Below are 17,174 nucleotides of genomic sequence, written 5' to 3' on the forward strand. Positions count from 1 at the left end.
AACATTGTTACCTTCTTTAATAATTGTCTCCATGACCTTGTCTTCATGTGGCTGAAGATTGACTCCTACTGTATCTCCTACTCCCATCAAGGTTTTTGCCACTTCTCTAATCTGGGTTTCAGGGACCTCGACCTCAATTGACTCACCAACATCAGCATCCATCATCTCGCCTTCTTCCCCATTTTCCCAATCTCTTGATTCTCCCTTCGCTTCCCAATAAAATTAAGGGACTGATTTAGGTCAACCTTGTCTGTGAATGAAATATCTCTTAGATCATCTGCTTTTTTAGTTAATTGGTCGTCAATTCGTGATGGATTAAAAACCTCATGGCCACTTCGTTTACAAGTCCAAAACTAATTTCTTCCCAAGGCGTGTTTTTGTGCCTTAAACTATTGTCACCCATCATGTTGGCCCAATTAAACTCTTCAGCCAAATTAATTTTATTTCCCCCTTTTTTTTCCTTTATATTTATTGAAATCCCTTTTAGCTGGAATTTTCGACGGAGCAGAGGACAAAAAAGATTTTGTGGGCCCCTTCTCATAATTGCCTTGCATGGGGAAAGAATAAACTTTTCCATGCCCCACACCTTCCTTCGATTTCCCATGCAGATCGTTTTCTCTCCCCTCTTCGATCTTCGAATACACCTTCTCGTATTCCACAGCCACCCCATTGGAAAGAGTTTCTGGTACACCGACGATTTTAATGGGACTCCATTCTGGGTTAACCTCCGAGACCCAGATTCTGAAAATTTTATCGTCCCTCTTGATGGATCTAGATAGACAAATAGGTCCCCCCCCCCCTCACCCACCAATACACCCATTGTGAATCCGGACAAATTAGCCTCCTTATCATTAATTTTTGGATGAACAATCACCTTCCCAAGATCACCTCCAATCTGAAGCAGTACCTCCACAGAGACGAGATGTAGGGGGACCCCTGTTATGGAAAGCCAAGCAATTCTTTCGTAATGAAGAACTTGAACATTCCACGTTTCGACCTTTGAAAACCAATTTCTCCAGATATCTTTTTTGTAAATAAATCAATCCGCCTCTTTTTTACTCTCGAAGGAGAGCAGATAACTCATTCTCCCTAAGAACGCCACTTCGATCCCTGAACCCCCGATCTTCTGAAGAAGAGTTTTGATGGAGCACAGGGACTCAAAATCACTACAATTTACAACTAGAGCCTTGCCATGGAGATGTGAGAAAGCAATTTTAGTCGACCTGATTGGAAATACCTTCTCTTTTTGTTCCATGCTTTTGTTTCCCGTCGCCACATCTCTGAAAGATATGCCTCTTGTGACTTACGCCGGACCACTAGGAGGCACCTTCCACCCAGGCTTCACATTGTAATTTTTGGATCTCTCTCTCGTTTCTCTCATTGCAACCTCGAAGTCATTTTCAACAGCAAATCTAGCAATCTTGGCGTTCAAACTGAACTTCCCCACCCTTGCGTTTTTCATGTTCTTTTCAAGTTCCTTTCTGTCCCTAACCCCTTTGAAGAAGACAAAACCAAACTTTTCACCGTCCTTATTTCTTTTCCTGGCTATGTAAACCCCAGCGATATCACCAATTGCCTCGAGTGCAGAGCCCAAATCCCAAGGGCGACAACCATCGGGGATGTTGGTTACATAGAACTTAACTGGACCATCCCGATGTTGGCCAAAGACTTTCTCTCCAGCTTTCTTCCTCTTGTTTCGGACTTCTTCTCATTTTCCGTTTCCCCCCTTTGGGTTTTATCTCTCTCCACTTTTTCTCTCACAACACACACATATTAAAAAAATATGTGCGATATTGCTGGATATTGCTGGTTTGATACTTTTCCTTTCGAAATTACAAAGATCATACATAACGTTTCCAAAACTCCACTCGGACCGTACTGGAACCAAACGCCATTTGATGGCCGTTAAAAACCCCCCACGTGAGTTGCACGTGAGAGGTAAAGATGTAATATCACGTTTGCACGATATTGCTGGTTTCATACCTAATGTTTCTTAATTATTTAAATGGTACCTAATGTTTAGTTATTATTTTTTATTATTTTTTTGTATTTCTTTATTTTAAAAGGTGAATTTTGCTTTAAGCCAATTTTTAAAAACCGGTATTTTAGTCATACCGGTGTGAAAAAAATTCTATCGGTATTACTAGAAATACCGGCCGGTACGACTATTTTTAATTTTTTTTTATTTTTATTTATAAAAATTCTCTAAAACTTGTTACAATTTAACGAAAATAGTCAAAATGCTCTCACAATTCACTCAAAAATAATACCAAATAGGTATTTGATAACAAAATATAAGTTTCAAAGTTTACAAATAACCAAAAATAGCAATAAAGTATCATAAAAACAATTTTAAAAAAATTTCAAATTTTCTTTTCTGAAAATATCATAAATGCCGCAACGATAATAGCGAAAAATATCACGAATACCAGAATTATCGGTCGGTATTTACCAGTATTTAAAACATTACTTTAAGCTTCGTGTCATGGTAAATACCAGCCAGTATTTCTTGTATTCCTGGTATTTTCCGGTATTACCGTTGCGGTATTTCTAATATTTTCAAAAAAGAAAATTTGGAATTTTTTTAAAATTATTTTTATGATTTTTTATTGCTATTTTTGGTTATTCGTAAACTTTAAAAATTATATTTTGTATGAATTATATATTTTGTATTACTTTTGAGTGAATTATAAGTGTATTTTGACTATTTTCGTTAAATTGCAACAAGTTTTAGAGAATTTTTATATAAAAAAAATAAAACAAATTTAAAACAAGTTTTATGATTAAAATACCTGTTTTTAAAACATTGGCTTAAAGCTAAATTCACCTTTTAAAAAAAATACAAAAAAATTAATAATCAAACATTAGGTATCATTTAAGTAATTAAGAAATATTAGGTATGAAATTAACAATATCGTGCAAACGTTAGGTACCATTTAAGTAATTAAGAAACGTGATATTACATATTTACCCCTCACGTGCAAGTCACGTGGGGGTATTTTTAACGGCCATCAAACGGCATTTGGTTCCAGGATGGTCCGAATGGAGTTTTAGAAACGTTAGGTATGATCCGTATAAATTCAAAAAGAAAGGTATCAAACCATCAATATCGCGCAAATATTTGATACCATTTAAGTAATTAACTCTTTTCTTTTATATCCGTGAATTGATATATGTGTATATACAGTAAAAATAATGTGTAGGTTGTGGTATGCCACAAACAATTAGGATTGAAATACGCGTGTGTCTAGCAGCAAAAAAGAAACATAGGATGTGTTGCACCATATGTGATAGCCGAAAAAAAAACGGAAACACAAAATTTTGTTAGTCACTCTCACTACAATAAATAAATAAATAAATAAATAAATATTAGGTTGTGGGCTTGTGGCCTTTCAAATGTGGCAGAGAAAGTAGAGTAAAAAATAGTATACTTTTATTGTTTGTTGGTTTAGTCGATTATCTAGAAAAAGATAAAAGGTTATATTTTGCTTATTAATCAAAGTTGAAAAGGACATTGAATTGAGTTTGTAACTTTGGTCTAGCCTTAAAAGAAAAATAAAAATAGCATAAGAAATTAATGGACTTTTTCCTCATTATTTTAATAGACTTTTGATCTTAACAAATAAATCACATGTTTTTTGTTTTTTTTTTTTTATAGTTATGTGTACCTACAACAAGCAAACAAACCAGAATAATAAGATAAATTAGTTTTATTTCAAGTAGCGTTTATGAGGCAATTCTTTGTTTCTTGATTGAAATCAGTATACAATATATAATAGAATATATATAACATAATACTAGTAGTAGTTCTGGTTTCATGACTTTGTTGTCACTGCCGATTTTAAGACAAAGGAAATGGAAATCAATAGCTAGCTTTATTGTTATTCAAATGAAATATAATTTGGTTCAATTGGGTTCCTAGTTGTCTAAATTTTAGAAAATAACTTTAATTAAATTTGTGGCATTTTTAATTATGGCTGACCATGTAAAAGAAGCTGCAGTTTTTATTGTTTCCCCGTGTTGACTTTAAACTAGGATATTGTGTCTATTTGCTTAATTAGTCGCTAATCATTGATTGTCTATAGGTTATTGGGAATATATAACAAGCTCGGTAACTATTATTATTTGTGGATTATGAAACTGCAAAAGGTAAGATAACTTACTTTTGACACATGAGGGACATAATAAAACTTAGTTTTAATAATTAAACTCCCCTCTTATGTTGTTTTAACTATCTCATGCATATGTTGGGTGTGAGATATATGTGGGAGGTTTATTGGGTATTGTTAAAGCATGCTTGGGTGGAAATGAGTTTAATGTTGTATTGTTGATATATGTAGCTTGTTTATTGTGTGGTAAATGATTTATGTGGACTTGTACACATAGTACACTAGACATGAATTAAGTTATCATGTCACGTGCACGTTTAAGGGAACCTAAAATATTATGTAGATATTGGTGATATATTTTTTATATATCCTCTGGTGGTAGTCTCGAGCATTGGTATAAGAGTTAAGCTTAACCCACATGAGCCAATGGGGTTGGTGGTCCATTGATAAGGTCTTTGACCTTGGGAGGATCCACCTGGGTTCGAGTCCCAATTCCCACATTTGTGGGGGTGGATTAATTAGGAGTTTTTCGAGAGTCCTGGTTTCCAATCATACGTACTAAAATTTAATATTAGGAGTAGAATAGAATGTCGTTCCAAAAAAAAAGAAGCTTAAGCCACATGACGTCTATTTAGGCGGAATGTGCTATGGCGTCACTTGGGGCACTGATCATGTTCTCTTGTGAATACAACCTGGTGTTTAGAGTATTTCAGGTGTCGTGGTTGACTACCTGGTGTTAACGGAATACTCATGGATTTGGTTATGCCTATCCATAACGACATAGATGGGCCACCGTAAGATCTATCCATCAAGTCGGGTGTGAGGTTCCATATTTGGTTATTTAGCCACCTCACACAACATTTTATGTAGTTTATTATGGCATAACCTTTTGTGATTTATGTAGCTTATACAGTTATGTGGATATTGGTGACTATGCAGGATTGCTAGACACATTATAGGATTTGATAATCCTTATTATGCAGTTTATGATGCTTTGGTGTTTATGTCTTTATGTATGCATGAGTTGATTTATTAAAGTGTTTTAACTAGCAATCTTTTTATTTATATTAACCTGTTATCTTATTCTGCTAAAATAGCTGACACTTGTTTTGTGTAAATGTGTTGTGCTCTCAGGTTAGGTATTGATCAGTGGCTAGTAACTTGCTTGTCAAGTGAGTAGCTATTATTGGAGCTTTTGGATGTTGGCTGTAGTTACCCATAGTTACACTATTTGAGTAGACTTATTTATTTAGCTCTTTTGGCTTATATTACGTTGACTGTCTTTATTGAGGTTGATTGTGAATTTCATTTAAATTATTGTGATAATACTGGTTGGTAACACCTTTTTAAGACATTCATTATGTTCTATTGGTTCTGTTAGGAATCAATTGAGATTTTTAAAAGTCGCTTCCACATTTTATTAACGGTGTTATGTTTAAAGCTGAATTTTTTTTTGAAATTCATATTTTTACAAATCAGGATGTTACAAATAATAGCATTAATATTGAATAATAACACATATATTGTTACTTTTATTTATTTATGTGATTATACGTTTTTTTTATAATAAACAAAATAATTACTCACTATTAGTATATAAATAAATAAATAATCGGAAACTTTTTCCTTGTCGATAATTAAGAAATATGTAAAACGAGCGGACAATAACAAATCAAATGATTTGGCCTTTCCAAATATCATGTTTACGTTCCGTATTAACGTTTAATTTCTTTATGCAAAGGTTTAATTTCACACTTTAAACAATAAATTTTTTAACTTTTTACCATTATGGTTTTATATTTAAGAATACATGATGTTACAGTTTTAACCTTTATTATTTTTTCTATCAAAAATTTTAGCTTCTTATTTTTATCTTTTAAAAAAGTTTGCATTTTTTAATTTTGTCACCAAAGGTTTGTGTTTTATGATATACAGTGTATAATATAATGATGCATGTTGTTGTCTCATAATAACATTTGACATGTTAAATTAATGACCTGCATTCAAGTTTATAATTATTATTCGGCCGGGTATAATGCTTGTTGATGAGTTGATTACGTTACGAATCACTAATCCCTAATCTAAAAAAACACCTTTAATTATTCAGAAAACACAATACACTGAAAAGTTTTCTTTTACACAAGTCAACAATCGCAAGTCGTTTTTCTTAGATCGAAATCATGCAATTAGGAATTAAGGCATTCGAACCCGAGAATTTTTATTAATAAAACACAGTAAAACACACTCGTACCGACTCAAACTCTTCATATTCCAAATCTTCTTGGAATTAAAACCGTATCTTTAGAAACTATAACTTCTTCTTCAATGCGTATATAAGGCGATTTAAGGCGATTTAATTCATTAGGAGATTGTAAATATATATATTTTGCATTAGATTTTTAATTAATTTCTGATTAATGGCTCCAAAACGTGAACCCCCAGCAATAGGAATAGATTTAGGGACAACATATTCATGAGTCGCTGTTTGGCAACACAATCGATCGAGTTGAGATCATTCCTAATGAACAAGGCAATCGAACTACTCCTTTCGTCGCGTTCACTGATACGGATTGTATGCTTGGCGCCGCCGCCAAAAAACAAGTTGCTATGAATCCTGCTAACACCACTTTCGGTATTTATATTGTGTGTAGTCTATACATGCAATAAAGTTTATATTATTAAAAGAGTACCGCTATATAAGCATATACACTACGTGAACTATTAGACGAATCAAGATATACAAATTAATAAGATTTGATTATGTAGATTAAATGAAATCCATATTCAGATATTAAAACGAAATATAGATAGATTTATGTATAATGTTATATGGTTTGTAGCCACTACAAGAAAAACAAGTCGTTGCGATGCCACATATGTCTCATTTGTCGTCTCTATAGACCTTTGGCGACGACATTTCATCCAAGAGCGTTGGGTAGGTTGAGGGTCGCTTGTGAGAGAGCAAAGAGGATCATGTCATCGACACCTCTTACCTCCATAGAAGTTGACTACTTGTACGATGGAGTTGGTTTTCCATAAAAAAAAAAAAAAAATACTTGGGCTAAATTTGAGGAGCTAACTATATATGGACGGTTTTTTTTTTAACAAGTATATGGAAACCGTGTATGGATGACGCGAAACCAATTAAATAATAGTATCAGGTTAAAAATAAAATTGAATAAAGTATAACATTTATAAATTAATAATGTTGAGAACATGATATTTTATTAACTTAACGAGAAATTATTATATCGATAAATTAATAAATTATTAATTAAAGAGTTTCATGTATTCCCTTCAAAATTTTCAGGTCTAATGTACATTCACATATTAAATGAAACAAGAGTCTATAGCAAATTGCTTTAGACACGGTAAAATTCGTTCGATGAATCCAACCGGCTCAAGTAATCTAAACGACGTAAACTCTAGAGAAGACATTTGGAGCTTGAGAGTTTGATTACAGGTATTCATTATTAGCACAAAACAGATGTGAATACATTGCGAGATTATTATCCCCGTGAAAATAATGAATGTTATGAGGTTCAATAAAATTGAATAACTTATGACGGATACTGTTCAAAATCTAGTTGATGACGAAGTTGATGATGATACAGTAGTTTTGAAATAGGTCACTAGGAAAAAAACAATGCAAGCGACAACAACTTTTTGTTGCCATACGATAAGACAATGTCTTCACTTTTAAGTGTAATGGACAAATTTAAAGATATATACATATTTAATATGGATTTGAAGTTTTTTTTAAAAAAAAACAAGGGAATGTAGTACATTTTAGACTTCAAAAATATTAGAACTTTGGAATATTTTAAAAAATTATTAATTTATAGTTTTGATGAGACCTATATATTTACATTGAGGTTTCAAAAAAATTATTATTTTATTATTTTATTGATTGGTGCCCAATTTTGTACTGACCCCAACTTGGGACCGGACAAATTTTTAATTTTATCGAAGTTATTAAATTATCGAGTATTAATTTATAGAGGTTTTTTACTTTTATATTTATATATACATAGGAATTTCTAACCCAATTGAACTAATTGTTCTATGCTTGAGGTTGTTGTCTAATAAGAACTTAACACATTAACTTAACACATTACACATTAACTCAAATTAAAGACAAGTACTATATATCATAGATTAATTGGTCTGTCACTCGATCCATCAGTTAGGTAATGACCTTTCTTTCTTGAATAGTTGAATTGAAACAATCATATTCAAAATATCAGCATACATAGTATGTACGTACCATGTAATCGTTTTCATTTGACAGTGTCTCTTGGTAAAAATATATGTTAAAAGCAAAACCGTACTTTATTTTCTTTATATATATATACAAACTAAACGCCTAACATATTTATATCTAATGATTTATAGCTACTGAACACATGTTATTGCAAGCTATATGAAACACAATAATTTAGAACACCATCACATCTATATCTTGTTCCTTGTAATTTTTTTTTTTTTTAAATTTTGATTGATTCCTCCCAATTAACACATGGCTTCCTTACACTTCTATGACATACTTATCCTTTTCATCGTCTTGATAGTTTCCATTGCCCTTGTTCTTTACCAGAGAAGGCGCCTTCCTGTTAGGAATTGGCCATTTGTTGGCATGGCACCGGGTCTCTTGCTAAACGCGCATCATATCCATGATATAGCTACTCTTATCCTCAAACTTAATAATGGTACTTTCATGTTTAAAGGCCCTTGGTTAGCTAATATGGATATGCTTGCCACTTGTGACCCGGCCAACATTCATCATATGCTAAGCAGAAAGTTTCAAACTATCCCAAGGGACTTGAGTTTCGTAAAATGTTTGATATTCTTGGAGATGGTATTTTCAACTCTGATAATGAGTTATGGGAAATGCATAGGAAAAAAACCATGTCTCTACTCAAACATCCCAGCATTCCAACAATGCTTGAAAAGAACATTAGGAACAAAGTCGAGAATGGACTTCTACCCGTTCTAGCTTTTGTTTCTTCACATAATCAAGAGATGGATTTGCAAGAAATATTTCAGAGGTTCGCTTTTGATGCCATAAGCTTATTGCTATTAAACTATGACCCTGAAAGCTTGTCCCTTGGTTTACCATACATTCCATGTGAGAAAGCTTTTACGAATGCTGAAGAAGCACTTTTGTGGAGACATGTGTTGCCCGAAAAGATATGGAAGTTGCAAAAGAGATTTGGATTAGGGAAAGAGAAGAAATTGAGTGAAGCTTGGAAGGCTTTCGATGAATTTATATATACATGTTTGTCTAGAAAAGAGGTACAAGAGGATTCAGGGTTGTTAATATGAAGGACAAAGTGGTACTTCTGGAGATACAAGAAAGTTTTTAAAAGACACCATACTTAATCTAATGATTGCAGGGAAAAACTCTACAGGCTCCGGTTTTTCTTGGTTTTTCTATCTTCTTAGCCAAAATCCAAGCGTAGAGAAGAAAATCCGAGAGGAGATTAAAATAATATTGGGTGGTCGAAATTGGAAAAGCTTGGGCGTAAAAGAATTAGAGGGGTTCGTGTATCTTCATGGAGGTATACACGAAGCATTAAGATTGTATCCGCCTGTTGCTTTTGAGCGTAAATCTCCAACAGAAGCGGATATCTTGCCAAGTGGTCATGTTGTTGATAAGCATACCCGGATAATTCTGTCTTTCTATTCAATGGGAAGACAAAAGACGATATGGGGGAACGATTGCATGGAATTTAAGCCAGATCGGTGGATTTCACAACAAGGAGGGATAAAACACGAATCATCTTACAAGTTCACCGCATTTCATGCTGGGCCAAGGACATGTGTAGGTAAGGAAATGAGTTTGATTCAGATGAAAATGGTGGCGATTGCGATTATATGCAAGTACCATGTTGAATTGGTGAAAGGTCATCAAGTTTGTCCAAGTGATTCCATTATACTCCAAATGAAGTATGGTTTGAAAGTGAGACTCTTGCCAATCAACATCAACGACAACCAATCTTAATTAGCTGATAACTAAATCCTAGGTTTTTCTAAATAATTTCTCTTGCAAATCCACAAAGGTTTGTTACTTTCAAAAGAGTGTCTATTATATGAATTATGGGTTTCCTGACTATATAATAATTATTTTACCATGGTACGTAATTGGTAAATTATATGTCATTAGTTATACTTATACATACGTACTATGTAATGGGATATGAGTGAAATATACTAGTTTTGTATTATATCAATCGGAGCTGTCTCTAAGAATGTATAAAGTCATACAGATTGCCTTATCATGTATCTAGTCATGTAATAAAATCATCTTATTAAATTCAATCATGGAAAAATTTAAAGGTTTATGGCATATAAATGTAACCACCTATGACCAAATGGTTATGTAATATAGTGACTTATTCATGTGGCTATCTAATGTATGCATTTATGTTTTCTTGGCTATACTATGTAAAATATGTACGGACTTTACATAGTATAGCCAAAAAAAATACATAGCTTCTTACATTGATTGACCTAAATAAAAAGAACCTTACATAGTATAGCCAAGAAAACATAAGTGCATACATTACATAGCCACCTGAATAGGTCACTACATTACATAACCATTTGGTCATAGATGGTTACATTCGTATACCATTATCCCAAAATTTAAACCACTAGATAAAGCTTCCTTATTAAATTTGAGTCATTGATCAAAAAAGATGATGTTATCTTTGACTAATCTTTTAGTCAATACCAACTTAAGTCCTTTAATATTTAATAACTTTTATTTAACCCCTTAATAATAAATTAGAGTATTAATTATATTATGATTTTTTTAGAAAAACGTTAATATGTTTAATATAAAATTTCTTTCACTTATTCCACTAATACGTCTATTTTTTGTTAATAGTTTATAATAAAAAAAAACTTTTACAATATTATAAACTTAATTAAATATTTTTGTAAATATTATATATATATACATAACTATTTTATGTTAATGTTGTATAGTAGCTAAGTTTTACAAAACAGTTATATCGATCTTTCGTATCAAAAATCTACTTCCTGAAATTTGAATGTTACTCAATTTGAATATTAATTAGAATAAGAATAAAAACATTGTGTAGTAAGGACAAACGCTTAAAAGGTAGTTGACGTCATTCAACGTCCTGGATAGTCGTGTAAGAAAAGTAAGTATTATGTTACTACGTTATAAAGTTGATTTTTTTGAATTCTTTTTACTTTTATTATTATGTTGACTTCTTAATAATATAAGTGCAAAATGTTAATTATTCAGGCAATAATATAATAGGAATAATTCTCAAATTTTACTATTGTCATTAAATATGTGATTAATTAAAAATAATTATCCGCGTATTACGCGGGTCATTAAACTAGTATTATATATTTAAAAAAAGTCTAATACTCGTATATATGAATAAATAAAAGTACTATATATAAAAATGGAATTTTAGTCAAATTATACATTATACTATCTACAATGATAAGTCTTTGTGTAAAAGCTTTCTATAAGAAGGCTTTTGAGTTAGTTTTTGTTGTAAAAAGCTTAAAAGTACCTCAAAAACCTAAAAAAATATTTAATTGCAATTAAATGTAGATGAAAGAGATAGTTTAATTTCATCAATATTCAATAGTTTGATGTTTTTTAACCTATTCAACAATAATCTAGTCATTTACTACAATGGAAAAAAAGTTTTTGAAAGACTTATTTTTAGAAAAATGTTTACTGGTCACTGGAGTTGCTCAACTAACGTAAAAGATTAAAACTTTAAAGCTTAAAATACGATACTCATTTTTACTTTATTTTTTCTTTTTTTACTTTTACCCTATACTTTTTATCTTTCACACAACAATCACTAAGGTCGCGTTTAGTTCATAGATTCTGATGGAATTGGCATGAGATTTCATTCCTTAGTGTGTTTGGTTGGTCAAAGACGAAGGAATATCATTATATTGGAATGTAAACATTTTCTCATTTGATGGAATTTCCATTCCTTGAGGGTAGGGGAAGAAATCTCATTACATTCGTCACTTGAAGCTTCAAAAAATAAAAAATATTCCGTCAAATTCTATTATTTCAAATTCCAATTCCATTGAAAGATTTCATTCCTCCTAAAAATATTTTGTGAACCAAAGGCGCCCTAACATTACTAAAGTAATTTTTTAGATGGAAATTAAATAGGAGTAAAATAATCAATGATGAATTGGTATGTTCGTTTGGAGTTCCCTTGTTGACCTATAAGTCTTAGGTTTGAATCCCCACTCAACCAACTTTGAGATATGGATAGTTCTTCTATGAAGGCTTGACTTGGGTATACCCAGGTTCAAGTCTGATGGGGCAGGGTTTACCCCTATTAATCGTCGTGCTTTCGGGCGGATTAGTAGAAGTTTTCCCCCCATTGGGTATTTCAAATAGGCATTTCTACTTCGAGGAAACTCTCTAACGTGGACCTAGTTAAAACAACGTATACTAAACCTCTCATTATCGTATTATCACACGGGAATTTCGAAATTCACCTTAAAAAAAAAAACAACAAATAGAGTTAAATACGGGTCAATCCAACCCGGGAGTTTTTATTGAAAATTCAGTAAAATAAAACAACACTCGTACCGACTCAAACTCTTCATATTCCAAATCTTCTTGTAAGTAAAACCGTATCTTTAGAAACTATAACTTCTTCGATGCGTATATAAGGCGATTTTAATTCATTAGGAGATTGTAAATATATTTTGCATTAGATTCTAATTAATTCCTAATTAATGGCTCCAATACGTGAACCCCCAGCAATAGGAATAGATTTAGGGACAACATATTCATGCGTCGCTGTTTGGCAACACAATCGAGTTGAGATCATTCCTAATGAACAAGGCAATCGAACTACTCCTTCTTTCGTCGCGTTTACTGATACGGATTGTATGCTTGGCAACGCGGCCAAAAACCAAGTTGCTATGAACCCTACTAACACCATTTTCGGTATTTATCATCACTCGTCTTTTACGTTGCATTCCACTTAATTTTATGATATTATGTGTAGTCTGTATATGCCATAAAGTTCATATTAATAAAAGAGTACCATAGTAAGCATATAGACTATGTCAAATATATACTCTGTAGCGCATTACAAGAAAAACAGGTTTTTGCAGACGCCACATAAAGTTGCTGTGTGTCTCATTTGTCGTCTCTAAGGCCTTTGGCGACGACAATTTTTAGTCACTTAAAGTACTTTGGGGAGACATTAAGTGGGGTCCACTTTCGTGTATAGGAGGTTTTCCCTCTTTTTGGCCTTAAATAAAATTCAAAATGAAAGAATAAATACCCTTTTGCGACGACAAGTTAATAAAGTCGATTTGATTGTTAAAGTCAAGAAGCAACTTTGTTTTGTGGTTTACTGTTTGTTATGTGGTTTACCGACGATATATTGTCGTGGCAAAAAAGTTTGTCCCTTTAAGTGGTTTTTCTTTCAGTGAATTGGTGTCTAGTATGTCAAATAGGCGGCTGTTGGTGGTTCTCTTGTGGGTATGTTCCTGTTTGTCTTCTAACTTATATGTATATAAAGATGGGCTTAGAACTCAAAATGTAAACAACTTTACACATTTTGTCATAGAGTGTATCCAACTTCAATCTTGTGAAATGTATGTAATGAACTTTCAAATCCATAGTTATTGTATGTACCCGACCGATCAAAAACTTGCAAACTGACAATGTGTGCATTGGCTGTGGTAGCATATATGGTTTATACCCAAGCGCTTACAATACCCATGATTTGAAAGTTCATTACATACAATGTATATGTTTGAAATTCGATACACACTAAGACAAGTCATGTAAACTTTACATATGGAGGTACTAAACCCATATAAAGATTACATACCCAGAAATTATACATGTACTAAGTTGCTTTCCTTTTTAGTGAATGTACTTCAATTCTTTTCTTTAGAAAATATTCTACGAGTACTATGATTAATGTATTATATTGTATGTTTTAGATGCTAAAAGGCTGATTGGGAGGAAGTTTTATGATGTGACGGTGCAAGAAGACATGAAAGTATGTCCTTTTAGAATTGTACAAGGAGAATATGGGAAGCCAATGATCGTGGTCAACTACAAGGGTGTACAGAAGTTGTTTACTGCTGAGGAAATTTCTGCTATGGTTCTTAGGAAGATGAAAGAGGTAGCTAATACATACCTTAATGCCAATGTGAAATCTGCGGTGATAACTGTACCTGCTTATTTTGATGATTTACAACGCCAAGCAACGAAGGATGCAGCTGCTCTTGCTGGGCTTAATGTTTTACGCTTGATGAATGAACCTACTGCAGCTTCTATTGCTTATCGGCTTGATAAGAAAGCTGGTATCAGGGGTGAAACTAATGTGCTTGTTTTTGACTTGGGTGGTGGAACATTTGATGTCTCACTTGTTACAATTAATAAAGGGAGGTTTGAGATTAAAGCTGTTGGTGGTGATACTCATTTGGGAGGTGAGGATTTTGATAACCGAATGGTGGAATATTTTGTTGGAGAATTTAATAGGAAAGAAAGGAAAGATATTAGTAGGAATCCAAGAGCGTTGGCTAGGTTGAGGGTCGCTTGTGAGAGAGCAAAGAGGATTCTGTCATCGACACCTCTTACTTCTATTGAAGTTGACTGTTTGTACGATGGAGTTGATTTTTCATCAAAAATAACTCGGGCTAAATTTGAGGAGCTGAATATGGATTTCTTTAACAAGTGTATGGAAACTGTACAAATGTGTATGGAAGACGCGAAATGGGTGAAAAGCATGGTCAGTGAAGTGGTTCTTGTTGGCGGGTCAACACGAATTCCGAAGGTCCAACAAATGTTGCAGGATTTCTTTAACGGTAAGGAACTCTGCAAGACAATTAATCCTGATGAGGCAGTTGCTTATGGTGCTGCAGCTTTGGCTGCAAACCTTAGTGGTAAAGGAAGTCAAATGATTAAAAAGTTAACGTTAGTTGATGTCCTTCCACTTTCACTTGGTTACAAGGCATTTGGGGAAGTCATGGCTGTTATGATTCCGAAAAACACACCCATTCCTGTTACAATAGAGCATGTAGTGTGTTCAGTTTTTGACAATCAAACTTCATTTCAGATTACAGTTTATCAGGGTGAAAGAAGTAGACCTACAGACAACATTTTTCTAGGTGAATTTGTACTGTCTAATCTCCCTCTTGCCCCAAGGGGTGCTACAAAAGCGACGATTCGTTTTGACATTGATGCTGATGGTATTATGAATGTTTCGGCCGAGGAACCAACAACCGGTCAAGGAAACAACATTACCATAAATAAGAGAAGACTAACAAAGGATGAAATCGAGAGGATGTTAGAAGATGCACGGAGATATAAAGTTGAGGATCAAGAGTATGAAAAGAAGGTAGATGCCTTTATCGTATTGGAGTATTATGTTTATCTCATGAAAACAAAATTGAGGGATGAAAATATCAGGAAGATGTTAAGTAACGAAGATTTCTTAATGATGGTTGATGTGGTAACCAATGCGATGCAGTGGCTTCATGTAAATAAGCTAGCAGAAGCCAGTGAGATAGAAGACAAGAAGAAGGAACTGGAATATGTATGGAACTCTGTAGTTGGCCTTGGTCAGTCAACGTAATTGATGAAATCGGCTTCATTCACACAATCCACATCATATGATCAACAATGCTGCAATGATTCTTGTTGTATGAAAATATGTCAATGTCATTCCAGTGAGTAACAAATCTTTTTGTACAACCATGGTGCAAAAATTGCTTGTGTTTCTTTGGGTAATATGTTCACTGCAATGCTCTCTGTATGTTTGTGTTTGTTAGTATGTACACAGTTCCTATTGCCTCACCTGTTGGAGAATGCTATTTTATACTTCGATCTATGTGTGTCTTTCGTTTTGGTTTCTTAATATTAGTTTATAGTCCCAAAATAATTAAATGTCAAAATTAACCAATTTTATTTTTCATGGGTCCAAGTTTTCTGAACTAGATAGTTTGGGTGGGAGCAGATCTAATATTTGAGTTCATCATAAGTCGATATTTCTAAAATTCTCTATTTGATGTTGCACTGGGATGCGTAGAGCTTCACTTTATCAGATGCCACGTTTCTCACACATTACAGAATTCTGGGAGCTGTTGCGGCTTGCAGGGGCCTTTGCCTGTATTGCTATGCTGTTGGTACTTGGTGTAATGTACATACTCTACCTTTATCATCTAGCTGGCTATATCTTTCATCGATAAGATTTCTGTTTTTGGCTGTACAAAAACTGATATGTTATGTTTAATTTTAGATAGTAAGAATATATGTAGAATACATAGCACTTATATATATTTTGACTTTCTGGTGTCAATGATCACACGAGACTTTTCTTTTAATAACAAAATCACCTGTAAAGATATGATTCGGATATACTTCACTACTATTCTGTCTGTTGCATTTTGTAGGCCCGTGAAAAGCATGTTGTAGATGCTCTTCACCGGGCCTGACTATACATTGGTTATAATGTATAGCATTAATCCTAAATCAAGTGTTGGTTTTATGATTTGTGTACTAGTGATTTCATTTGTTCAAGTTTTTACCTGAAATCGAACACTTGGAAAGCAGCAAAGTTAAGAACACCCATGACAGCTTCTAAATTATATTTAGTCTCCAGGGTCTTACAAGAAGCATTCCTCTTGATATTGATTAAGCAAGTAGCTAAATTTTTAACATGAATCCTGTTATTAACAGTGGTGTTTGTGTTTCTGAGGTCTGCATTTGCAGTTGGAATATGTATTGACACACTTGGTTTATTTATTATTATTTAGTTATTTGTATTATTAAAATAACAAAATTCTAAAATTCAATACTCATTTAATCATATGTGATTTTCCTATAAAAATAAATTTTCTTCCATTATCACATGAAATATTACTTAGTTACTTCATGCTATAACTTATTTCATATCTTTTTCGAATTAATACTTTCAATCTAATCTAGTCTAGTAATATAGCAGTGGATTAGAATGCTAATCTAGTAATGTAATATAGCAGTGGATTGGAATCCTAATGAATCACTTGGAT

General features: G+C 33.1%; 1 protein-coding gene and 1 pseudogene across 1 annotated transcript; both read left to right on the plus strand.

Annotated features, from left to right (window-relative positions):
- The first annotated feature begins 8,628 nt into the window (after positions 1–8,628).
- LOC122591685 lies at positions 8,629–10,113 on the plus strand (annotated as a pseudogene).
- A 2,759-nt stretch (positions 10,114–12,872) lies between these two features.
- Positions 12,873–16,598, plus strand: LOC122591686 (heat shock 70 kDa protein 18-like). Its single transcript, XM_043763935.1, has 4 exons — positions 12,873–13,086; positions 14,100–15,735; positions 16,193–16,289; positions 16,557–16,598. The coding sequence occupies exons 1-4, from the start codon at positions 12,873–12,875 to the stop codon at positions 16,596–16,598; spliced, it is 1,989 nt and encodes a 662-aa protein (XP_043619870.1).
- Positions 16,599–17,174: the final 576 nt, after the last annotated feature.

The sequence above is a fragment of the Erigeron canadensis genome, chromosome 3, assembly GCF_010389155.1.
Source record: "Erigeron canadensis isolate Cc75 chromosome 3, C_canadensis_v1, whole genome shotgun sequence".
Lineage (NCBI taxonomy): Eukaryota > Viridiplantae > Streptophyta > Magnoliopsida > Asterales > Asteraceae > Erigeron > Erigeron canadensis.